Consider the following 25,761-nt stretch of genomic DNA (forward strand, 5'->3'; position numbering starts at 1 on the left):
GTGGCAAAGGTTTTTTGACATTAGTGCTTGAAACCCTAAGCACTGGGCTTGCTGCTTTTGCAGAAAAGTTGTTCCCAAGTTTACAACTTAATTCTGAGGTTAACATCTTTTCTATTCAAATGAGTGTTAGAACATCAGTATTTTAAGAACAAGAACAATGGAAAAACAATGCAAGACTACACTGAAGTGGACAGAATTTCAACCAGATGTCTGATCTGTTGTCCATTTAATTTTTTAATTTATATCTATTTATACTTTTTGGTGGTTTCAGTGTTTTAGAGCTAAGGATTAAATCCAGAGGCTTTCCCACGTAAGGCAAACCCTGAGCCACATTCCCATCCTCGTTGTACCTTGCTCGCAGCATAAAGCACTAGGATCTACTTCTGAATCAGAGCTCTCTCAGCCATCACTCTATGGGATGTTATGTATTTAATTCAGTATTTATTATACTGCTTGTTTGCAAAAATCTGTTCAGAGTACTTTGACTTCCTTTAGAAAGATTTAATGTAGACTGTGGGATTGGGGACAACAACGCTTCACTTGATAAATATAAAATATATTAATAGCATATAGCAACTGACTCTTAGGACAGTAAGAGTTGACTAAGCAAACTTCACTTGTATACTTGTGTTCAGTTATTAAAAAGGACCTGAAAAGACTTTGTCTTAGGAAGCTTATAGTTAGGTAAAGGAGAGACTCCAAGGTCCAGGGTTACATGGCCTCTAGTAAGCTGAATATGAGGGTAGAAGTGTAGCTGTGGCCAAGGGAGAAACAATTCAATCGAAACAGACTCAAAGCACTCCAAGGAACAGGTGGGTCCACTGTTGGATGTTGGACTATCGATAGGATGGTACTTTAGAGAGAGCATTCCATCCTTCAGTATGTGTGGGAAGAAGTAGAAGTTCCTAGAGCTCTGTCATCAAAGACATTTGCTATGGAATACTTGGCCAGATTCTCTTCCTTGAAAGGATTTGTATTCTGGCATTATTTATTCCTTGAACTACCATTCAATTTAGGATGGTAGAGGCCTAGAACTAGAAGAGACCTTGGGGGTCACCTTGCTAATTGAGAGGTTATTTTCCACCATCCTGTGAATCAGGAGTACTTTACATGTGGGGCCTGCACTTTGATTTAGTAGGTAGAGGTGCTGAAGCATAGGCCTGCCACTCTCTGTATCCCACAAGTTGGCAGGAAATGCGAGATTCCTCACAGTTGTCATATGACCTCCAGGTGCAGCTATGTTGCACATGTGTGCATGTGCACACACACACACACACACACACACAGAGAGAGAGAGACAGACAGACAGACAGCAGAGACAGACATAGTCTGGGACTGAGAAAACCTCTCTTACCCCCATACAGAGAATCTTTCCTGGAACACTTTTCAGCTTGTGGTCTGTCTGCCTTTATGATCTCCCTGAAAGTTTTCAGTCACTTATTGGGTGGAAGTCAGGCATACTGTATAAAGTTGGGCATCCTCATGGGAAGAGAAAAGTCATGTAGAGTTACAAAAATAACTACACATACTTCATCCTTGGTCAAGCTTGCTGACAGAACTGGATCCATTCTCCATCTAGCTGATCTATTAGATGATTTCTAAGTATCTCTAATGGGGGTCTTTTAAGAGTTAGCTCTGTTATTCAAACATGAATTAATGTATTTTAGAGGACTGATTTTATGTTTATCAGGTCCAAATAATAGAAGTTTAAAGATGTAAAGTTTTTGGAATAATCAGTATAAATGTCCACCTCCTTGTAAGCTTTTTTTTTTTTCCATGTATATCCATGTTTAAATATTTGAACATGCTTAAGATGAAGATAAGCATAGTCATTCAGATGGGGGGCATGAAGCTGATTATAGTTGCTTATGCTTCTTGAAATTTTAGTACTCTTGAGGGTGAAGCACAAGTATCAAGAGTTAAAAGATATCCTCAGCTATGTAGCGAATTTGACGCTACTCTAGGCTATATGGTGAATTTGTGCGTATCTTTGACTACATAGCAAGATTCCACCTGGGAAAAAAATGAAAAAAGAAGAAAAAAGGACACTAATAATTCAATGAGTTAGAAGGTAGTTAGAAGACATTTTTGTCCACTTAACAATTAGAATGAATTTAGCCAGATGGTGGTGGTGCATGCCTTTAATCTAAGTACTTGAGAGGCAGAGACTGGAGGAACTCTATGAGTTTGAGGAGAGCCAGGACTACACAGAGAAACCTGATCTCTAAAAGCTAAAAAGAAAAAGCAAAACAAAAAATTAGAATCAAATTTTATCAGATTAAAAAATCATCTAATCTAAAAATAGAGTATGACTGAGTAGGTAGTAATTATGAACACTCATTGGAGACCACATGTTGTGTGTGTGTGTGTGTGTTTGTGTGTGTGTGGTAAATGTGTATGGGGCTGGGGTCTTTATGCAGAGACCAGAGGAGACCTTTCTGCTTTATTCCCTGACCTGTAGACCCTCCATGGTTTTAGTTACACTAAGAGCAAGCTTCCTGCTTCAACCTTTCTCTGTCCTCACAGCAGTGGTGTAATAGGCCAATACCATTCCTAGCTTCTGTCTGTCTGTCTTCCCATGGGACCTGGTGATTTGAACCCATGTTTATATGGCAAGCATTTTTACCTACGGAGCCATCTACCCAACACTAAAATATATTGTTGAAACAATTTCATCTGTTTCTGTTGGCTTTATGAAATGCAGCTACTAGAAAATTCTAAATTGCATTTGGTGCTGACATTGCATCTCTGTTGTATTCCAGTGTTCTACAATTATTGTGCACAAAATTTCAAAAGACAGCTAGTCCCCCATTGGGCTTGTGGATAGTGCTTTTCCCACTTCACTCCATTATATTAACTCTCTACCTTGTTCTTCAGGTTGGTGCAGACTTTTAACTCTTAAGGAGCTGGTTGACATTAGTAAATAACTTGCCATTGTATTTCTGTTTTATCGTGACTGTTATTATTGATCCTAGGGTTTGGTTTTGGAATATTTCATGAACATTAAAGATAGTTATTTTTGCTCACTTTGAGTTTTAGTCTCTAAACAGCATGTATATCCATTCATATGAGCACATGTGTGGTCAGCATATATTGTTTAGGTCAAGACTCAGTGTTTACTATCATGACTATAAATGTTAGCCATAACTGAGCTGTGTGTTCAGTACTCTTTGCCTTTGGACATAGATCTTGTTTCTACTGGAATTAGTAATTGCTTCTTACTCAGATGCTTAGATTTCCATATGCTTGCCCTAAGTCAGTCTCATGTTCTTTACCAAGAACATTGTCTGAAATTCATCTATTATGCCTGTGGATCTGACAGGATGTGCTGTTCTTGGAGCCCTGAGATCTGCCTATCTTTTGTAGCTGCTCCCCTTTGTATGTTCAGCACCCATACCAGGCTCTCCTTTCAGGATTTTTAGCTTCCCTCAGCCTGTCTCTTAGCTTTTTGTTTCTTGTATCTTCTTCTTTCTTGGTTAATTGCCTCATTTGAGCAAAGCACGCATTATTGTTTCCTGAGAAGGAATACACGGGCCACAACAATTTTAAGAAGTTGTGTGGCTAAATATGTCTGATTTATTTCCTTATGTTTAAAAGCAATAGGAAGTTGGAAAGAAATACTCAGAACATTGAAAGTGTTTCTCCCATGTTTTAGAGCTTCCAGGGCTGGTTTGTGCAATTTAGATCAAATTCTGGTACCTAATCGATCCTGTGTGTTCTAGATCTTAGTCCCAACTTGTTTTCTTTCCACTCAAAATTTCTTTATGAAATATACCAGAAATATTTTTATTTTCATCTTAATTTTTTTTGTGTTAGATGTCCTATATTGTTCATTTAGTTCTGTCTTATCTTTTCATTGTTTTCATTTTTTGCTGAGGTTTCTGAGAAATTTACTCAACTTGATTGCCCAGCCTTTCTAGTAATGTTTTTTTTCATTTTACCTATCACAGCTTTGAACTTTTTTTTTTCCCCAGAAAGTTCTCTCATTTAGAAGGCTTTTGTTTGGCTTGGTTGTTTGGGTTTCTTTCATGCTAGGATCTGGGTGTGTGACTTCTGGTTTATACTTGAGCTGGAACATTAAAATACTGACTAGCATGTCCCTGGGTCTCATGCCAGGGAACCTCGTTTTAGTCCCATCTGTCTAAGTTGCTAGGTTGCTTCCTGGAGGAAACTCAGATGTCCATTGGGTGTGGGTTTGTTTTTTTCTGTTTTTTTTTTTTTTTTGTTTTGTTTTTTGTTTTTTTTAAAGATTTATTTATTTATTATTATATGTAAGTACACTGTAGCTGTCTTCAGACACACCAGAAGAGGGCGTCAGATCTCATTACGGATGGTTGTGAGCCACCATGTGGTTGCTGGGATTTGAACTCTGGACCTTCGGAAGAGCAGTCGGGTGCTCTTACCTATTGAGCCATCTCACCAGCCCGTTTTTTTTTTTTTTTTTTTTTTGACTCCATGTTTTCATCAACTCAGTTCCCTAAATGTGGATTTTTCATTTTGGGTCATCTAGGTAGGATAGGAAGCATGTGACTTAGAAAGTCTCAGCTTGACAGGAGCCTAATAAAGCTGTCTCCCGAGAGGCTCTGCTAGTGTCTCACAAATACAGAAGTGGATGCTCACAGCCAACCATTGGACTGAGCACAGGGTCCCCAATGGAGGAGCTAGAGAAAGGACCCAAGGAGCTGAAGGGGTCTGCAGCCCTATAGGAGGAACAACAGTGTGGACCAACCAGTACCAGCAGAGCTCCCTGGGACTAAACCACCAATCAAAGAAAACACATGGTGGGACTCATGGCTCCAGCTGCATATGTGGCAAAGGATGGCCTAGTCAGTCATCAATGGGAGGAGAGGCCCTTGGTCCTGTGAAGGCTTTATGCCCTAGTATAGGGGAATGCCAGGGCCAGGAAGCAGGAGTGGGTGGATTGGGGAGCAAGGGGAGAGGGTAGGGGATAAGGGATTTTTGGAGGGGAAACTAGGAGAGGGGATAACATTTGAAATGTAAATAAAGAAAATAGCTAGTAAAAATAATTAAAAAAAAATACAGAATTATACCAAAAAAAAAAAAAAAAGTCTCAGCTTGTAAGCATCTCCTATTTTCTCTCTGAGTGTCTTTAGTAGAGTTACCTACATGCTTGTAATTTTCTAGACTAGAGATCGTTTGATTTGATAAAAGGGATTATTTTTCCTTTTAATGACAAAAAATATACCACAATATACACATCAGTTGATACTTGGTTTATCTCTATGTTTTGGTTATTTTGAATGATGTTGCTGTGAAACTCCTCTGTGTTTTTTGTTACAAATAATGCTTTTATTTGTCTCTGGTATGTCATCAGACCTATAAAAACAAAAAAGCATTGTTGAAAATATTTTATGTTCCCACTGGGAGTGCATGAGAATTCCAGCTTACATCTTGTGAGCACATAGTGTTGTTTCTGTTTCAATTTTAGCCATCTGTGAGGATATAAAGTGAGTGGCATTTTAGTATAATTTTAATTTGTATTTCTTTAATAGCTAATGGTGGTAGGTGCTGGTTCATATGTGTTTATTGACAATTTTAAAATCTTCTTTGAAGAAATGTTTAAGTCTTTTGCCCATTTTAAAACTATGATATTTGGTTATGTTTTGTTTTGTTTTGTTTTATAAGGGTTCTTTGTATATTTTGGATGTGAATTCCTTATCAGTTGTATGATACACGTATATATTCTCTCATTCTATGAGCTTGTGCTGGCTCTCTTTAAGGAGATGGATCAATTGGTCAAGTACTTGATATACAAACATAAAGACTTGGAGCTTAGATACCATCGTAAAAACTGAGGACAGTGGTAACAATGTCTGTAATCCCAGTGCTGGATAGCTGGAAGAGCAGAGCTCATTGGCCTATGCTAGTTGAATCAGTTAACTCCAGGTCAAGGAGAGTTCAAAAGATAAGGTAGAGAGAGACTGGTGAAGGCTCCCTTAAGACTTCCATACTTGTGTATACGCATGTACATACCCAGAGGAGTGCAGATACCCCCCACACACTGCACACACAAATCAACAGTAAAAAGTCAAAATTAAAAGAAAAATGACTAACTAGATGGTTGTGAAATGTAAAATAAAGTTCCAATTACAGCACCAGTCTCCCCAAGGTTGTTTATGAACTGTGACTGCTTCTGTGTGTGTGTGTGTGTGTGTGTAAGAAAGAGGAAAGCAGAGGACAGAGGGAGATAGGTGAGAGAGAGAACAGGAAGAGAGAGAATTCTCTGCATTCAAGAAGTTATTTGTGATTTCTTCCTATTCTGATGCCTTTTATTTTCTTTACTGGTCTAATAGCTCTCTGGTACAGTTTTCAATGCAAGTTGCAAGAGAAGACATTGTCTTCCCTCATCTAAGTATGAGGGTGGAGTTGCTCATGTCTAATTCTAATGGGGTTTTCTCTTTAAAAGTATTTTATCAGTTGTTACTATTATTTGGTTGTGTTGTGTTGTGTGTGTTTGTGTGTGTGAGAGAGGGGGAGGGTGGAGGGAGAGGCAGGGGAGAGACTATAATGTCTTGTGCATACCACAACACGTGTTTAAAAGTCAGAGGATCAACATTTTTCTTCTCTCTTTTTTTATTCTTTACTCCTACATTATATCCCAACTTCAGTTTCCTCTCAATACGTTCCTCCCAGTCCTTCCCCTCCCCACCTTCCTTCTCCCTACCTCTTCAATTTCCCTTCCAAACAAACAAATGAAAAAACCAAAACCCAAACCCAAACCAACACCAACACCAACACCAACACCAACCAAACTAAAACAAAATAGCAGGACTCCCAGGATCTCAGTTGAACATGGCGTAAGTCACAGTAAGACTAGGTACAAACCCTCTTGTCAAGGCTGAGTGAGAACCCAGTAAGAGGAAAGGGTCCCATGTGTAGGCAAAAGAGTCAGAGATTTACCTTAGTCCCACTGTTAGGAGTCCCACAAGAACACCAAGCTATCTAGCCATAACGTACATGCAGAGGACCTAGCTCACATAGAGAGATCCTGTGAGCTTGCCTCTTTAGTCTCTGTGAGCTGCCATGAGCCCGGCTTAGTTGATTTCTTCTGGTGTCCTTGACCTCTCTGGCTCCTACAATCCTTCTTCCCCCTCTTCTCTAGGGTTCCCCTGGCTCTGCCTAGTGTTTGGCTGTGAGTTTCTGCATCTGCTCCCATCAGTTATGAATAATACTTCTCTGATGACAATTGGGCTATGTATCAATCTATGAGTATAGCACAATATCATTAGGAATTATTTCCTTGACTTTTTTTTTTTTTTAGACCAGTGTTTTAGATTCATTACTAGGTTTCTAGGCTGTTCTGTCTCCAGTACCTGGCCCTCCAGGCAGTGACAGGCGTGGGTCCCCTTTCCTGGCATAGGCCGGAGGACAACTTTTAAGAGCTGGTACTTTCTCCTTTCTATGCATTCTGTGAGTCAAATTCTATTATTATATGATCTGTGCTACTGATCACTTTTTAAACGTTAAGCTACCTTTTCCATTCCTGAGGTAAATGTGACTTGGTTGTAGAATTTGGTAGAGTACTGTAGGGAAGTGAGCTGAGCTTGTGTGCTTGCTTCTGGTCAGCTTCAAGATTACCACATTAGATCACTGAATAACATTTTGGGTAAGGGCAAATTAGAATTAAAATTTTATCTCACACTTCTTACTGATATTTTATATGTCAAATCTTCCATAAAACATCTCTCCAAAGTGATATTTTGATATAGCTAACTATAGCATTCATTTTTCTTCTCTGCAGGTTCTGTACCTCACTTGGGAATCAGTAAACCATGGCATCTAAGAAATTTGCCATTAAAGTAAGTAATATTTAGTAGCTGCCTTTAAGAGGTCACTCACTTTTTCTTGCACAAATTTTGATGTTTTTAAGTTGATCTCTACTCTTTAAATTTACAATTATGGAAGTTTTAAGTAGATAACATCAAAATTTTAAGAAGAGTTGGATGAGAAAACTAATAATTCTAACACTTATAAAGAAGTCTTTGTTGAAAATCTTTTATTTAGGATACTTGTTGGTTATAACTCTGTTCCCAATGCTAATAGCAATCACACTGAATGTCCATGACTTTTGAGGATAACAGAACAGGTCAAAGTCAAAGAAGTAGGCAATGCTGTTGGATCTGAGTACATCTGAGAGAGTGCTCCCAATTGTCTGCTGCCTCCTCAGCCTTCATTGTTAGCTAAACACAGAGTAGAGGCATCTGAGGAAGGCCTCAGTGAGGAGTTGCCTGGATTAGATTGACCATATGGATATATAGCCATATCTAAGAGAGAGGTGTTGTTTTGTTCATTAATTGAAGGAGGGAGGCCCAAGCTTACTATAGGCAGCTCTCTCTTCCTAGACAGGTGGTCCTGTCTATGTGGTGGTCCTGGGCTAAGAAAGCGATATAAGCATGAACATGTGAGTGAACTTTGAGAAAGCTAATGGGCAGGCCAACAATGCAGTTCCTCCATTCTTTCTGCTTCAATCTCTTCCCTCAAGTTCAGGCTCTGACTTCCCTCAAAGATGGGCTGTGATTTTTAGTTGTAAACTAACTCTCCCATCCTCCTGCCTCTCAAGTTGCCTTTGTCCATTGTGTTATCACAGCAACAGAAAGAAGACTAGAACAGCTGATGTCTTTCTTTTCTTTTTCTCTCTTATAAATACTTCTCTATCCATTAGATGTAGAGCTGAGACCTTAGGTATCGAGTGATAAAGGATTCTATGTGGGGAAGATCAGTGGAAGACTGATAAATACTTAATGTGAGCTCTTGGAGATAGTTTCATATACATTTGCTGTTCTCTTAGTTCTGTGTAGTGGTGTTATCTTACATAGCAATTAAAAACAGCAATGTAGAACGGTGAGATGGCTCATCAGGTAAAGGGACTTGGCATAAGGTGACTGATCCTCAGTTGTACTCCTGAGCCCCACATGGTAGAAGGAGAGAACCAAGTCCTGCAGGTTCCCTTTTTGCTTGCACACACACAGTATATGTAATACCTAAAATCAAAAAAAACAACAACAACAACAAAATGGTAAATTCCAGTATTTAACTAACCAGATTGGGCTGGAGAGGTGGCTCACAGGTTAAGAGCACTGGATGCTCTTCCAGAGATTCTCAGTTCAATTCCAAGCACCCATATGGTGGCTCACAATCATCTATAATGTAATCTGGTGCCCTCTTCTGGCCTGTAGGCATACATGCCGTCAGAACACTGTAATAAATAAATAAATAAATAAATAAATAAATAAATAAATAAATCTTTAAAAAATAATTAATCAGATTATGAGCTAATATAATATTATTATGTTATCTTAGCTAAATTGGTGCTTGTTTACTAATGTATTTATAAATTTCATTGTTTACAGTTACTTCTGGGATACATATGCTCTTGAGTATTTCATAAGAGTGTCTAAGTGGAGAACATTCACTATTTGTCTATAAAAATGTATCATGATTTTCCTCTAGACTAGAGTCTAGAAAGATATTAAGTTGTGTTTTAGAATGCTAATTTGAACATAATCTTAAAGAGTAGCAAGATTCTGTCTCAAAAGATAAAAGTAAAATTGTCTGATGATATATGACATTAATTCCAGCACTGAGGAGGCAGAGGTAGGTAGATATCTGTTAATTCAAGGCCAGCCTGGTCTACATAGTGAAACCCGGGAGAGAGCAGAGAGAAGGGAGGGGGTGGGGAGATGATTCATGGCTTAAAATAATAACTTAAAAAACTACTGTCATGATTCTTTCCTGGTTTTGTATAGGTGGTCTCTTCTTTTGATGTTAGCTGGGTCTGGTGCTATTGCATCGTGTGATACTGTACTTCCTTGCTGTTTCTTCCTCCCCTCCCTGCTCCCAGGGGGTCTAGATGAACGGAACCATTGTTTTCACTTCACTTTTGGGTAGAGAAGAGCAGTTTTAGTTAAAATTTTCACAAATGTCAGTTACCATTTCTCAAAGGAATGAAGTAGAAAGCTCTTTTGAATGGCTTCTGCTCTGGAAAACTGAAACCTTTGGTTATAGACAAACTGAGCTTAAAAGTATTATCTACACATTGGAATTTTCCCCAATTCTAGATTCACTGCAAGTGGCTCCATTTCTAAGGCCCCACTTCCTGTCAGTGCCTCTGGGACATTATGAGTCCAGCTTTCCAGCTTCCCCAGTACATCTTAGCTCTAGATAGTCTGACAGCCTAGGCTTGACCCTTATCAAGTCCTGGTTATAGATAATGCTATGGGGGTTTGTTTTTACTCTTCTTTTCAGATAACCATCAGTTTCTAATCTATATTCTTTCCTTTCTTTACTTGGGTATATCTTCTCTTCCTTTCCTAAGTTCTTAAGGCAGAAACCTAAGCCTTTGCCATCAAACTTTTTCTTTTGTGTATACTTTAAAGCCATATGGTTCTGTCAAAGCATTTCATACTTAATTGTATCCTTCTCAGTGGATGCAATTAAGGTGGGCATTTAGTCAAATAAGTCCTAAATTTCATTATGATTTATGATTTTTGTCTATTGGCTATTGTAATCTCTGTTGTTTTCTGTTTGGGAATTTCTATTGATCCCATTTAAATTGCTGTTTAGGGAAGTTCTGTTTTGATAAAATACTGCTCTGTAAGCATTTGAAAAGTGTGATATCTATAATTTTATATATATATTATGTAAGATCAGGCATAGTAATATATAAAATGTATATGTAGAACAAGTCAGATTTGACAGTTTTGTTATATCAGTTTATTATATATTTGCTAGTATTTTTGTCCATGTGTTTAATCAGTTGAAAGATACATTAAAATATCCCACTGTGATTTAATATTTATATATTTCTCTGTGTAATTTTATTGAATTTTCTTTGCTTAGTTTGAAATTATGTTCTTAGATACAGAAAACATTATAGTTAAGATATCATTTATTGAATTTATTTTTGAGATATCTTTTTATCTCTATACTTCTTAAACTATAGTCTGTTTTTCTGACATTCGTGTAACCTACGTTTGGGATCAGTTAATCACACATTGACTCCTATGGGAGTCTGAAAGCCTGTCAGTCAGCCAAGCCCAGCCATATGTTCAGTGCTTCCAATACCACTTCATTGTTTTAATTATGAATGAAAAATAGCATCTGTACAAATTTAAGGGAAACTTAGAATATAAGAAATAAAGACTAAAGTGAATGAATGAACCCAGAAAGCTCGAGAGACTTTTGAGAAGGATGAAAATTGTAGAGTTTGATATTATTTTCATAGCTAAAGGAAAGCTGTTATAATTATGAAACAAGATCATGATGTTATTATGAACAAGAGACATTTTTGAGAATAGGAAGGAGTACTTATAAAACACGATAGAACACAAATTCTGTGATCTGCCTATCAAGGAATATTGCCCAGAAACCAAAACACAAGGTTGTTCTAAAAATGTGGGAAAAAAAAAAATCCCGAGAAAACTTGAATTTGGTGTTGATGTGAAAAGTTGACATTCTAGAAAAAAGACAACTATTAGAAAAGAACACCATGAAAAAAAAAAACAAAAAAAAAAAAACAGTGTAATAAAATTTACCAGCAAGGACACAATGTTCCTTTGAAGGGTTGAGTGAGAATCCATCAAAATCAACGAAAAAGTATTGGCTTATAAGCACAACACAGAGACTTTGTGTATAAGGGGAGGAGGAGGAGGAGGAGTAAGAGGGAGGGGAAACAAAGGGAGGGAGGCGGAGAAGGAAAGGGAAAAGAGAACAACACAGAGGGGAGCAGATCAAGAATCTGGACAGCTTGCTCAACAGCAGCAGCAAGGAGGAAGCAACACTAATCCCCACAGTGCTCGTGTGTGAGCCTACAAGTCTCTTCACTGTCCAGCCTTTAAGCACATATTATAATGGAATAGAGACATTTTCAGAGCTGCTAACTCCGGTCAGGAAAATTTTCTTCTTGTGTACCCTATTGTAGGATGTGGTTCTCCAGCATGGGAGTAAAAACAGTTTAGACATGAGATCCTGGACCTAGAAAGTTAAGACACTGAGAGTCTAAGCAAATCTCAAGCTGTTCACTGTGCATCATCTTCAGAGCATAGTCATTTTGATTAGTACAGGAAGGAGGGTTCCTTGCAAGATAACAAACACTGCAGAAGATTACTCCCTCCCCTCACCCCCAGTCTCTTAGAGAACTTGGGAATAATTTAGTCATAGGAGTTTAGGAAACTAACAAAAGAGAAATGATGTAACCCTTCACTCTTAAGTATAGACAGAATTGTGTAAAGAAGGAAAGTAAGCATAGTCTGAGGCTCAGCATTGAGCAAAGCTTAACTTTCATGATACTGTGAATTCCAGATTTCAGAAGGCTGGGGAACATCATGGGAAGATGGTTGTAAGCATTAAGTCCTCATTTTCCATAGATGATGTATATAAAGTGGAAATAGAAAGTATAGTTCAAACATAGAAGCATGATGGTTAGTAGCTGTGAAATAGTGAAGTTTTCAGTCAGTTGCCTTTGGTAAGTGGCAGTTGGGGTCTTTGTGTCTTGTTTTGTTTTCCAAGTTTAGGGTTTCTCTGTATAGTCCTGGCTGTCCTAGAACTTGCTTTGTAGACCAGGCTGACCTTGAACTCAGAGTTCCACCTACCTACCTTTGAATACAAGGATTAAAGGTGAGCACTATCATACCTGGCTTCTAGACTTATTTTTCATATGGCATTTTAATCAGTGTCTGCATAGTATACAGAAACTCAGTGAATAAAGGAAAATGTTAACGAACTAAATTTATCCAGAGTTTTCATAAGGATACATCTACTTTTGACCACCTTGGTTGAAAAATAATTGGAGCTTGAATAGATCATGTTTTCAATAGGTAGCAAATAGTGTGCCCATTTTGTGTGTGTGTGTGTGTGTGTGTGTGTGTGTGTGTTTGGGTGGTTTACTTGTACAACTTTCCTAAAAATGGATTTAACTTTTTTTTATTAGATATTTTCTTTATATACATTTCTTTTCTTTTCTTTTCTTTTCTTTTTTTTTTTTTTGGTTTTTCGAGACAGGGTTTCTCTGTGTAGCCCTGGCTGTCCTGGCACTCACTTTGTAGACCAGGCTGGCCTGGAACTCAGAAATCCGCCTGCCTCTGCCTCCCAAGTGCTGGGATTAAAGGCGTGAGCCACCACGCCTGGCTTTATATACATTTCAAATGCTATCCCGAATTAACTTTTTAATAAGCAACTTTTCCTTTTTAAAGTGAAAACTATTTTCCTGTCTCCCCTCATTTGAGTGTTTCTCCCCCTACTTCTCCTTCTCTCTCTCTCTCTCTCTCTCTCTCTCTCTCTCTCTCTCTCTCTCTCTCTCTCCAGCCATGTCTAAGATGAGAGTCCTTGAAACAGCAGCTTTCATGATCTCTGGATGTCTACATCCCTGTAGTTTATAGCAAGGAGGTCTGTCCTACACTGCAGTGACTCTTCCTAGTTAGAAAAAAATGGTAGCAGCAGGGACACGTCTCTCCAAGCATCTGTAGTTATCATACTTGAAATCATTCGTTGTCCCATCCCCATATTTAAAATACTCCTAATTGTATAAACTTTTAGAATCAAACAAAAGTCAGGTTTAGACAGAAGTTAGCAAACTAAAGCATGTATGACAGCCATTTGTTTTAGAAAAAATAAAGTTTTATTTGTACACAGGCACTTCTATTTGTCATCAGTTGTCTCTGGTTGCTTAAGTGTTAGTGGGCTGGTTTAAGTAGTTATAAAAAGGCAGAGCTCACTGCCTACAAAGTAGACATACATATATGTACACACATTGTTTTAATTTTATAATATGCGTGTAAATATTTCTTGAAACACATCTCACTTTCTACTAGCCAAATATCAAATACTCAGTAGGTACAGGTAGCTAGTAACAGTTGAATTGGATCACACACACACACACACACACACACACACACACACACACACACATATTTCAGTGCTTAAAATCCAAAGTCTCATGCATGCCAGATGAGCTGTAGAGTTACTGAGTTACTCTTGGCCCTGGCAGAATAGGTCTAAATGGCTGTAAATGTTCTCATCTGCTTAAAGCATGTCATAGTAAGCATTCAATGGAATTAACGCAAGGTTAGTTAATGAAGGTTTCATTGAACGCTTACTACAAGCATCGGGCAAGCCCAAAGCAAATAGTAACAGATATGAACACTCAAGTATCAATCATAGATATTTGTCCATTAAAACACAAAGTGTTCAAGAAAAGAAACCAGAACAATAAATTATTGCTTAAAATGTCCAATCATGTATCTGATATCTGCCTCAGGAAAAGTTCAGGGTCCCATTCCTGGCTTTAAGAAGAGTAAAATGTTGCCAGGCTTCATTCCCAGTAATTACATTTTAAGATTTAACATGTTTAACTTGGGCTCCAGAGGAGCAGTACAGTGAAAGCCCCCAAGCTCATTGTCTGTCTCTAGATCATTTCCTCTGCTTCCTGCATCTGTTTTCTTGGATTAGTTCAGTATTACAGCAAAGTCTACAATTCTTTTGGCCATGAAGACTGCTTTCCCACTTCCCCTCCCAACAACTTACTGTTTCGTGGGTGGGAAAATTTTTGTTGTGAGAGTTGATTAATTAGAAGGGATTCCTGGCTTCCCTAGCAATGGCAGCCTGGGAAGATTACAGAGCCTGGCTTAGTGACAGGCAGGCCAATCTGTATTTAAGGAAAACTTGGACCAGCCAAATTTCCCTGGAATGTGGATCTGGCTTTGTCTTCTACAGGGAATGTGCAGTGACCCTTCGCCCCTTCCCACCACTGTAGAAGGCTGACAGCATCTCCTTTTGCTGGTCCATACTGTCCACTTTTTCTTTGGGGTCTATGGGGAAGTACTGGTGTAAAAAGCCTGAGTTGTTTTCTAAAGTTGAAATATAATAGGTGTAAATGTTTATTAATTCTTAAAAAGGAAATAAGAGTTTACTATATTTAAAATTTTTCTTTATATCTTTATTATTTATGCTTTTTCTTTCTCCTGGTAGCAATTTTAATTTTATACTGAGATCTACATTTCAGCTAACATTTCATCAGTCTTTGCATTCATAGAACACCAGAAAAAGTTAAATATGCTCAAATATTGATGTGATTTCCTTGTTATAGTAAAAGCGAATGGGAAGAGCAATGCATTACATTTCTAGAGAAAGAGACAGCTGAATAGAGATTGGCTGTCAGGCTTTTGTCTTGCTAGCTTCCCTCTGTGAATCACTTACACCCTGTGTCCTAGGTTTTTGGTGTACCTAAAGGGGAATGCGCCACTGACTGTGTCACCATTGCTTATTTGAAAGTTGATGTATTGATCTGGTATGAGGCATTGAAAACAAGATTGCAGCAGGTATTTCCATATAGGGTGAGTTCTACTTACTGACCTTCTGGATGTTAAGAAAGATTGAACTGAAGCGCTCCAAAAGAACAATTAAAGGCACTTCAAGTAATCCTGGTATTTATAAGAAATACATCTGAGAGGAGAGTGACCTGTAACCCTGAGAACACTTTTCCAGATATTTGTCTTTGCCTAACTTTGAAAGCCTAAGAAGGACAAGTGTATTCATTCTCCTGAGTCTTAAATTCACCACTTTCCCAACCTCTTCAGCTGTTTCTTTTGAGAGCTCTGTTCTTTTGAAGGCATGTGGGCTGTATGTAGTGCCGTGGCTGGCAACGTGCTCCGAGCGTGCAGACTGCTGATTTCCACCAAGTCTGTGTTGCTGCATTGCCAGATTGGGAAATGTGTGCAGTTCGGTGTGTGCTGCTTACTTGATGGAACTGGAACAAAACTGCTAGCAGCTTTCTGACATTACCCGGCTCAAACTACCATGGCTGTGGAGGTTTGGGGTACCTTCTTACACCATAGGAAATTTGCTGTGGGCATTGATGGCTTTGCAGCAAGAGGATGTATTTGTTTTGAAATAAAGCTTCTTTTACCAAGTGTTCCCTGTCAGTTCTCAGGCCTCCCTGTCACAGTCTGTTTCCTTGGAGGAAAACCTGGTTTTTTTCCTTTTTTTTATAACTGAAAAATGTTTCATGTTTTCTTCCACAGTTCATGCTACTTGCCAGACAGCTCCAGGTTTGCCTGATGAGTCTTGTTTTCTTTGATATAGAAACCAAATTTTCCTATGCTAATTACACTTACTTTATGTTCAGTGCCCAGTAGGTGCAGCTTATTGTCACACATTGCACACATTGTCCTAGAACACCCCCGAGAAGGACCTCTCCTCTGTTTCTTTTATGTCATGGGACCTGAATATTCTAGGATATTACCAAGGTGACCAGTACCACTCATTCTGTGTTTCTTTCCTCATAACTTCTTTTTCTGGACAGGTAATGTGTAATCTTCAATTTGTGGTATATCCTTTACTTAAAAGTTCTGTCTTTCTCTATTTCTGCCATAGGTGTTCCCAGTGACTTTTAAAATAATTCTTTTACAAACAGCTTCTGTTTATTTGTAATTGTTTATGCACGTTGTATGTGTGTGTACTTGATTGTACACATGTTCACATATGTGTAGCCAGAGGCCAACCTGGGGTGTCATTCCTTAGGATCCACCTGTATCTTTTGAGACAGGGTGTCTTAGTGGCCTGGAACTCAGCAAACAGGTTTGACTGGCTGGTCTGCTCTTCCTAGGGATCCGCTGGTCTCTGCCTCCACAGTGGGGAGATTACAGATGTTCTCAATTTTTCTTTGTGAGTTCTCTGGATCAAAGTTAGATTCTCATGTTGCATTTTACTCTCTGAGCTATTTCCACAGCACACCAACAGTTACCCAATTAATTCTTCTTAAACAGATAACAGAATGACAACATGTAGAGTTCACTTCTATGTCATTCAACATTAAACTGTAACACTATTTTCTTATAATGATTTTGTTTTTCCTGATGCACATGCAAAGTATGTGTTTTATTTTATCTTCTAGTGTTAAAACAATCTTTACTAGAAAGGTAGACTCAGAATCCTTCACCAACTGTATGGATTCTCTCTAAAGGCTGTAGAGGGCATCGTTGTTCTATGTTTCCTAAGGTAACTTCTCTACATACTGTGATCCAAGAAAGCAGGCGGACTGAATTGCTATTAAAATGGATGGCTCAGTCTCAGATTATCACGGAACCTTAAATGCTGGTCTGCTTGCCCATTGGTTGTGTATATAGGTACTCCAGAGTCTATTATACACATGTGTCTTTCTCTTGCTTCCATCCCAACATACTTACTAGGATACACCACACTGGACACTACAGTGAAAACAATCACAACTACCAGAACTATCCAGAGTGGCCTCCAAGAAATTATTCTGAGACTGGCAGAAGGTATCTGCTGGGTGCTTTGTTCTAGGGTCAAGAATCTAGAACTGCTGTGCTAGGAGGAAGAATCCCCTTGGCTTTGGAAATCCTAACAGTAGACGTTAGAAGGGGCAGAGGGGATTGACACATGTTGTCCTGGTTAGTGATCTTCCTCCTTTCCTCTTCTCATTGTTCTAGTCAATGCCAGTTTGGGGATATTTGGTTAAGGAAGTTAGGGGTGAGGTGGGTATTGTGTATCCCTGTAGTTCACAGTTCCTGAGAATTCTGTGGTACTGTCTTAAGTGTGCAGCCATGTCCTCATTACCCATACAGTCTAAATATGCATAGTGCTTACTTACTCTCCTAGATATTTCTCCTGGAGTACCTTACAGAACATAGCCATTAAGTAATACAGGAAATTAGGCTTCTGCATGTGTCATTCTGTCACATGTGAGTAGCATGTGACAGTACTTTGATCTTAAGACTTCTTTGTCATTTGGCTGCTATTTGTTATTTATACAGTTATTTGACAACCCTTTGTACTCACACATGTGCATATACCTACATGCAGTATTTGTGTGACATTAGAAAAGAATGCTCTACTGTGTGTTTCACAAAAGTATGACATCATGAAGATCCTGGTAAAGCAGACAGCAGGTCAAGCACCCAGTTTTCATTACTTGAAAAATCTATTATCTGTTTTATTTATTTTTAATTTTTAATTTTTTTTTAATTAGGTATTTTCTTCATTTACATTTCCAATGCTATCCCAAAAGTCCCCCATACCCTTTCCCCCTCCTCCCCCCCCCCACTCCCACTTCTTGGCCCTGGCATTTCCCTGTACTGGGGCATATAAAGTTTGCAAGACCAATATGCAGATACATATGCAGCTAGAGACATGAGCTCTGGGGGTGGGGGTGGGGCGCGTACTGGTTAGTTCATATTGTTGTTCTGTTATGTACTAGTATTGGCATCTTGTTCATGATGTCATTTCTATAATTTTTTGTCATTTATGCCTGCTTCTGTAGGTTATTTTATAGCATGTCTTGAAATTAATTTATTTCTGTGTGTGTATGCGCATGTGTGTGCACTAGTTGGAGATCAGAGGGGACAGACTTGGGGTTTGGTCCTTATCTTCCACTTTGTTTGTGACTGTGTTTCTAGTTCCCCCCTGCATGTGCCAGACTAGCTAGATTGTGAATTTCAGACGTTCTTCTCTCTCTCTCTCTCTCTGTCTCCTATCTTGCTTGGTTATAGACCCACACTACTGTACCTCACTTTACATGGGTCCTAGGAATCTGAACCCAGGTCCTCATTATTGGATGGCAGTCACATTATCCACTGAGCCACCTTCCAGTCACTTCTTGAAATTTAGATCATTAGGTTTTTGAGGCAAGAATACTAGAATGTGAAACTAACATTAGATTTTACCCAGGATTCCTGAGTTCATCTTGTGGTTTCACTTATAAAATGACACGAAATCATGTTAATTCTTGGAGCAGCCACCTCTTTATCTACAGATAGAAATAACAGTATTATCTGTCTCACTGGGTTTTTTTGATATCAAATTAATAATGAAAGGTATAATGCTACGAAAGTGTTTGGAAAAATAACATTCTATGTGTGCCATGGAGCCCTCAGTAATTGTTTTACAGTGATGTTCTGTGCAGTAGAGGGACTTGGCCTTCAGTTCTTATTTGTTCTTGCTCTCATAATTTTTTGGAGTGAGGACTAGTCTAATTCTTTTCATATGTGAGGTTTCAGTTACCAAGTCTTTATTTGTCTTTGCTTGCAGAGCCCTGGTGAGGCATTTGAGACAGAGGCAAGCCTGATCATCTTCCTCTATCCTCAGGGAGTTTGTAGTGAGAAATTGTGTCAAACTTTAAAAGCAATAGAGTGAAACAGAAGCGCTGGTACACTCTGCATAGCCTTGTCATGACCAAGTTGAATAAAGAAACGTTTCTGACCTGTTTCTGAATGGGCTGCTGTGGCCTGTGAGTCTGTTCAGTGTCCTGTCAGTTTCCAGCCTGGGCTGCTTACAGTGGCAGGCAGCTGTGATTAGCACTCAGCAGAGTTAGATTTTACTGCTCAGTTCTGATTGCTGGTTAGGGACAAGGGACGGTAACCTCCGCTACCTTCTGTTACCTACTAAGAAAATTTACACAGTGAGGGGAAAGACACAGCTGGATGGTTTCGCCTGGAGTCGCTCACTTGGATGCATACACTTAATAACTGGGATATAAAACCCAAGACCACACCCGGTTCTTTCCAGGATAGCTTTCTGCTTTCAAATGACATCTTATCATTTAGAGGACTGGCTTTAGTTTGCTTACATGTGACAGTGACATCCACAAGGACACATGCAAAGTGTAAGCTGCTGGACTTGGTGATCATTTTCTATAACCGGCACATGAGTAGATCTGCCGTGTTGTGTCACATCCAGGAGAGGGATGAGACCTTGCTTCTTGGTGGGAGAGTCTGTGTCTGTATTCAAGGATGAGGGAAGGACTCACATTATTAGCTGCATTTATGTATATCTATCTGTCTGTCTGTCTATCTATCTATCTATCTATCTACTGGCATTTCTATAATACTAAAATTTTTATTTGTAGAATTCCTTTTTTATCACATTGTGAAAGTAATTTGGGCTGACACCAGTCATGGCCTTATTACTAATGTTGTGTTTTATAAAAAGATAGAGAGAGGGAATATGTATGGTGGAGGTGTAATAAGGTGTTGGGGAAGGGGGTCCCTCTGTGGGCCCATGCTGAACCATCCCTTCCCTGTGAGGGATCAGCCATAGGATGGTATAGTATAGAATAGAATTTATTCAGGGCAGGGGAAGGGGAGTTGAGAGAAAGGCAGGGGGGGAGGGGGAGGGGAGGGATGGTGGAGTATAGGCCAGCCATGAGCACATGGAGAGAGAGAGGGAGGGGAATGGGGAGAGAGGGGGTAAGGAGCAGGAGGAAGAGCAAGAGAGAGGATGTGGCAAGCAGTCCCTTTTATAGTGAGTCAGGCACACCTGGCTGTTGCCAGGTAACTGTGGGGCAGAGCCTAGACTAAATGTCAACAACTAACCTGTACTTTGGAAAGTTAAATTGTTTTGAGCTTTTGTACCCATTTATTAAAATACTAGGGTTAGGACTGGAAAGGTGACTCACTGGTTACAAGCGTATACTACCCTTGCAGAGAACCTAAGTTCAGTTTGGAGTACCTATATTGGGTGGCCCATAACCACCTGGAACTCTAGCTCCAGATGATCCAGTGCCCTCTTCTGAATTTTAGAGGTGTGAATACTTACATGTAAGCTAGCTCTGCTTCTCTATCCCTCTCCCTTCCCCTCCTCTAACTAAGAAGAAAAAGAAATCCGTAAATATTAGGATGGGTTAATTAGGTGTAGTCATAACTCACTTCTTGTAAAATTGTTCATCTTAGCATAGAGTTCTAATTCTGTTCCTTTCTGTTTCTTGCTACTTGATATAGTTTTTTATTCTCCCAGATTGAAGTTTTTGACATTGTTGTTTAATATAAAGTTTGGGTATTTAATGCTGTTTTACAAAAATCAGGATATTTATTTTTAAGATAAGGAATTCAAGTCAAGCAGGTTTTCCTGTTTTGATGATATAAATTATATCTAGGATGGTGTGACTATTTAAAAAAAATAGACAAAATTAAGTGCAGGTTTGAAAATGTATTTTGGTGTGTGATCATTTGAGTTATGTGGTATTTCAGGTAACTGTTGGGTAGAAGAAAGAAAAGGTTATGTGGGCTGTCCAGTATTCAGTTCGAGTACCTGGGCATTGATAGTGAGTGGTAAGCCTGTGGACCAGGCCCCATGGGAAAGACTGGGGGCCTGTGCTTCTGCCCTGATGCTACATGGTTAGAACCTGAGTGAGGAATCTTAACAGAGAAATTGAGTTGGAGTTGATGAAGCACTAGTGTTCAAAGTGTGTTCCTGGACCAGCAGTATCAGCTCCTACTCTAATTGTGGTATTTCTGTTATCTGTTATGAGGGCTAAAAATGATGTATATAAAGTGTTTAGCACAGTGCTAGGTAACCATCATACTAAATACTGGGCATTGCCAAAAATAGTCACCACTGTAATATTAATCATTGTGATTCATATTTTTCTGCCAGGGTGTTTCATGAAGTAACTTATTTTGAAATTCCTTTCAAAGATACCTGAGTTCTGATTATTATGAAAATCTTAGAGCTGGTCTGTTGATCTTTATTGTGTATCTGGTGAAGGAAAGGTGTAAGCAACGTTTGCAGGTGTTTCTTAGAATGGTCCAAGATTCTGAAGGTACTGTTCTCAGTCTGCTGTGATGGACGATTGTTAACCACAGTGATGTAGTTGTACACAAGTGTTTGCTGGAGTCACCAGCGCCATTTGATGAGTCTCTCCAGAACTCTGCTTCTTCAGCTCAAAGCACAGTTGTTCTTCTCCATGTAGAATCTCCTTTTTGTTCTTTTATGGTTAAATAAGGATCATGGTTATCCACCAAAGGAAGTCCAGCAGGGCCCTAGACCTAGGCCCAGGCTGCTGTGCCTGAGCCAGCCCCAGCTTTTCCACCTCTGCTGGCTGCCTTCTTTGCTTCTTCTTTAAGCCCAGCTCTCAAAGTGAAAAGCAGTTTAGTCAGTGTTTAGAAGCTGCTGATTCAGAGCAGTGCGTGCTTTCTGAGATGACACTGCTGCTGCGCCCTTGCCCTGACTTGCTTTGGCTTCTTGTTGGCACCTGTCTTCAGGCCTGGATGCCTTTGCTTTCCTCCAGGAAGCTGTGGGTTTAGGTATGCCGGCTGTGGGAAGGGGTGTGCTCCACAGGGGTGCCGCCCCTTACCCGCATGCCTTTCACTGTCTTTGGACAAGAGTGGAGTGGCTCACTTGAAGCCAACTGTTCAGATGGAGGATCAGATACAGATGCAGAGCTGTCCCACTGGGAGTAGGTACATCTTCCTATGAAGTGCTGCCTTCTTTGAAGGCCTTTAGCCAGGTCCCTGTCCCGCCTAGGCTCAGACACCAGTGGGGAGGGGTGGGGGATGGGGGTGCTGGGTTCCTGCACAGGTTACCTCAGGAAAAATGGCAATGTAAGCACATAGTCCTCATGTTGCTTTTCAAGGATGAGAGGAGAATCTCTGCAGAGGAGGTCAAGAAACTCAAAAGCTGCCCGGAGAATGTACGTAGAGGCAATAAAAAGTGCATTGGCCTGGTGTAATTGTTAGTTAAGGCTCTTCTGAAGGAAGTCGCAAATCTCCACAAACTTAAATGGAACTGGGAAAAGGTATTTTATGATTTGGGAGTGTGGGTGACTCAGAGTGAATTGACAAAGTATTGTTGAGCTTGTAAGGTCTGGGACCAGCTTTTGGCTGCCGGCAACCCCACTCCAAGGCATCTCCCCTGTGGCCTGTCCTGGAGGGTTGTGGTCTCTATTTCCATGTTACTCCCTCTCTGCTGGTCTCGGTCTTCTCCTGCCTCCTCAGTGCACTTTGTAGGACACAGTGACCCATCCCCAGTGACATATCCTGCAAGGGTGCTGTGCTACTGCCAACTTTTGGAAGCTAGTTGAACAGGTGTGATTTGCTTCATCAACTGTGCTTCAGGGGCACTGTCCTTCATACTCATGAGTCACCATTGCCCACCCTCATGCATGGCAGTTGTCCAAAAACAAGGCTTAGATTCCTCCAGAGGTTAGATAGTACTAGCCTCTAGTTTAGAGACCTGAAAAGTTTGCTTTTCTTTCTTTCTTTCTTTTTTTTTTTGCTATCTCCATACACTTACATTCTTGCAGATCATAATAAGTGTTTGTGGAGAGGCCTCGGTGACATTTAACAGTTAGCTGTAATAAATCTCATCTGTGAGAAGTTCTCTGGGTTTCTAGGGTTGAGGCCAGTCATGATTGCTTTCCATGCACTTTACAGCTGGTTTTATTATTGGTGTGAAAGTTGAGCCGTGTTAGTGTTATTCATAACCCTCAATGTGTATGTATTGTGGTGATTAAACATAATATTGCAGAAGAATATCAAAGAACATGTCATTCTAGTAAAATTTCTGGGTTTCTACTCTGTAGGTGACATTATGTGCCAGGACAGTCTTCAGTAGTGTGAATCTTGTCTTAAATCTTAAATTTTGAAGCACTGACTGTATTCCAGAGAGTCATTAGTCATCCATGAGTCTGCATCTTTGTTTCTGACTCAGCACTCTGCAGACTTCCTGCAGCATAGGAAACAACTGACCGTGTGCTGTAGCCTTAGCAGTGTTACTGGTCACTGGTGAGCACTGCTAGCTCCCAGCTGCTCAGCATTTCCAGGGGGCTGAAATGCTTACTGTTTTCAAGGCTGGCCAGGGAATCAGGTGCTGGGACAGCAGTTCTGATGCTGCTTGCATGCCTTTCACTTCCCGCAATGACTGACTCTCCATCTGCCATGACACTGCATTCCTCAGCCTCTGCCCCCTCCTTGGGTTGGTGACTAGAATGTTTATTTTTAGGAAAAGTTAAAATTACCCATAGAAGGGTGTGTTCTGTAAAATTTACATTAATCAGCCTTGCACAGCAGGAATCATGGGAAGAGTATGTATGTGAAGATTTTTAACGAAAACCTTTTATGGAAAATTTCACAAAACAGAAGAATGCGATGAACATTAATATACCCGTCATCCTTTTTAACATTGTGGGGAGTTTCAAATGAAGTTTTAGGCAGTGTGAATACTGATTTTAAAAAGTGCTACATAACACTAACACCCATATGTTTAATCTGCATTTTCCAGCTTTTAAGACTAGTAGCAGTTTTCCTTATAATGCCAAAATGTCTTAACTCCTTCCTTCAGTTTAAATTCTAAGACATGTACTACTCGTTTTAAGAGCTGGAATTATACCTCCATGCTTGCCTAATGTGTACAGAGCCATATATTTGAACTCTTGGATTTCAGAAAACAGGCAAAACCTATCTGCACATATATACCTGTGTGTATGTACATGTCTGTGCATATTAGTGTGTGTGTGTGTGTGTGTGTATGGAGAGAGAGAGACAGAGAGACAGAGAGAAGCACCGACACCCACAGCCACAGGAACAAGCACATGGTCAAATAGACTCACTGATGGGGCAAGATCTTGCTCCTGAGGACTTGCTCCTGTGACTTAATTGCTCCAGTGAAGTCCTATCTCTTAAAGTTTCCTATGTCTCTTAAGTTGCACTGGTAGTTAGGGATTGACCTATTAATACATAAACCTATAGGGGGTATTTCCTGTTCATACCAAACAATGTCAGACATAGTACATTGCAATTAGTATTTATTAAGCAAGCTTTGACATTAAACAATGATACTATCTAGAAATAAACCAGTTTTAAAATTATTTACACTACTCTTCATCTTCATTGGCATTTTATTTCACCAATGTAAAATGTGAATTCAAGAGTCTTTTTTTTTTTTTTTTTTTTTTTTTTGAGACACAGTCAGAAGCTAGCCTTGAACTCTTGATCCTTCTGACTTCACCTCTCAAATGTTGGGATTACAGGTGCTTAATGTTTTCTTATTACAAACTTCGATTTATAAGCTTTTATTTTCAATTTTTTATTAGATATTTTCTTCATTTACATTACAGATGCTATTCTGAAAGTCCCCTATACCCTGCCCCTGCCCTGCTCCCCTACCCACCCACTCCTACTTGTTGGCCGTGGCATTCCCCTGTACTGAGGCATATAAAGTTTGCAAGACCAAGGGGCCTTTCTTCCCAATGATGGCCGACTAGGCCATCTTCTGATACATATGCAGCTAGAGACACAAGCTCCGGGGTACTGGTTAGTTCATAATGTTGTTCCATCTATAGGATTGTACACCCCTTCAGCTCCTTGGGTGCTTTCTCTAGCTCCTCCATTGGGGGCCCTGTGTTCCATCCAATATATGACAATGATCATCCACTTCTGCATTTGCTAGGCACTGGAATAGCCTCACAAGAGACGGATGGATATATCAGGGTCCTTTCAGCAAAATCTTACTGGCATATGCAATAGTGTCTGGAAAGGGTGGCTGATTATGGGATGGATCCCCGGGTGAGGCAGTCTCTGGATGGTCCATCCTTTCCTATCAGCTCCAAACTTTGTCTCTGTAACTCCTTCCATGGGTATTTTGTTCCCTATTCTAAGGAGGAATGAAGTATCCACCCATTGGACTTCCCTCTTCTTGATTTTCTTGTGTTTTGCAAATTATATCTTGGATGTTCTGTTTCTGGGCTAATGTCCACTTATCAGTGAGTACATATCTTCTAATGACTTCTTTTGTGACTAGGTTACCTCACTAAGGATGATATCCTCTAGATATATCCATTTGTCCAATAATTTCATAAATTCATTGTTTTTAATAACTGAGTAGTACTCCATTGTGTAAATGTACCACACTTTCTGTATCCATTCCTCTGTAGAGGGACATCTGGATTCTTTCCAGCTTCTGACTATTATAAATAAGGCTGCTATGAACATAGTGGAGTATGTGTCCTTA

The 25,761-nt window shown here is 39.6% G+C and overlaps 1 protein-coding gene across 4 annotated transcripts in view; it reads left to right on the top strand.

Moving 5' to 3' along the window:
• The window catches only part of Slx4ip (SLX4 interacting protein), a 156,587-nt gene that overhangs the window by 6,133 nt on the left and 124,693 nt on the right, over positions 1–25,761 (top strand). For all 4 annotated transcript variants that reach the window (XM_029472393.1, XM_029472398.1, XM_029472384.1 and 1 more), the window contains exon 2: positions 7,763–7,820. In XM_029472393.1, the coding sequence (XP_029328253.1) occupies positions 7,794–7,820 (27 nt within the window). In that variant the 5' untranslated portion in view covers positions 7,763–7,793. The remainder of the gene's footprint in view (positions 1–7,762; positions 7,821–25,761) is intronic.

This window comes from Mus caroli, chromosome 2 (assembly GCF_900094665.2).
Source record: "Mus caroli chromosome 2, CAROLI_EIJ_v1.1, whole genome shotgun sequence".
NCBI lineage: Eukaryota > Metazoa > Chordata > Mammalia > Rodentia > Muridae > Mus > Mus caroli.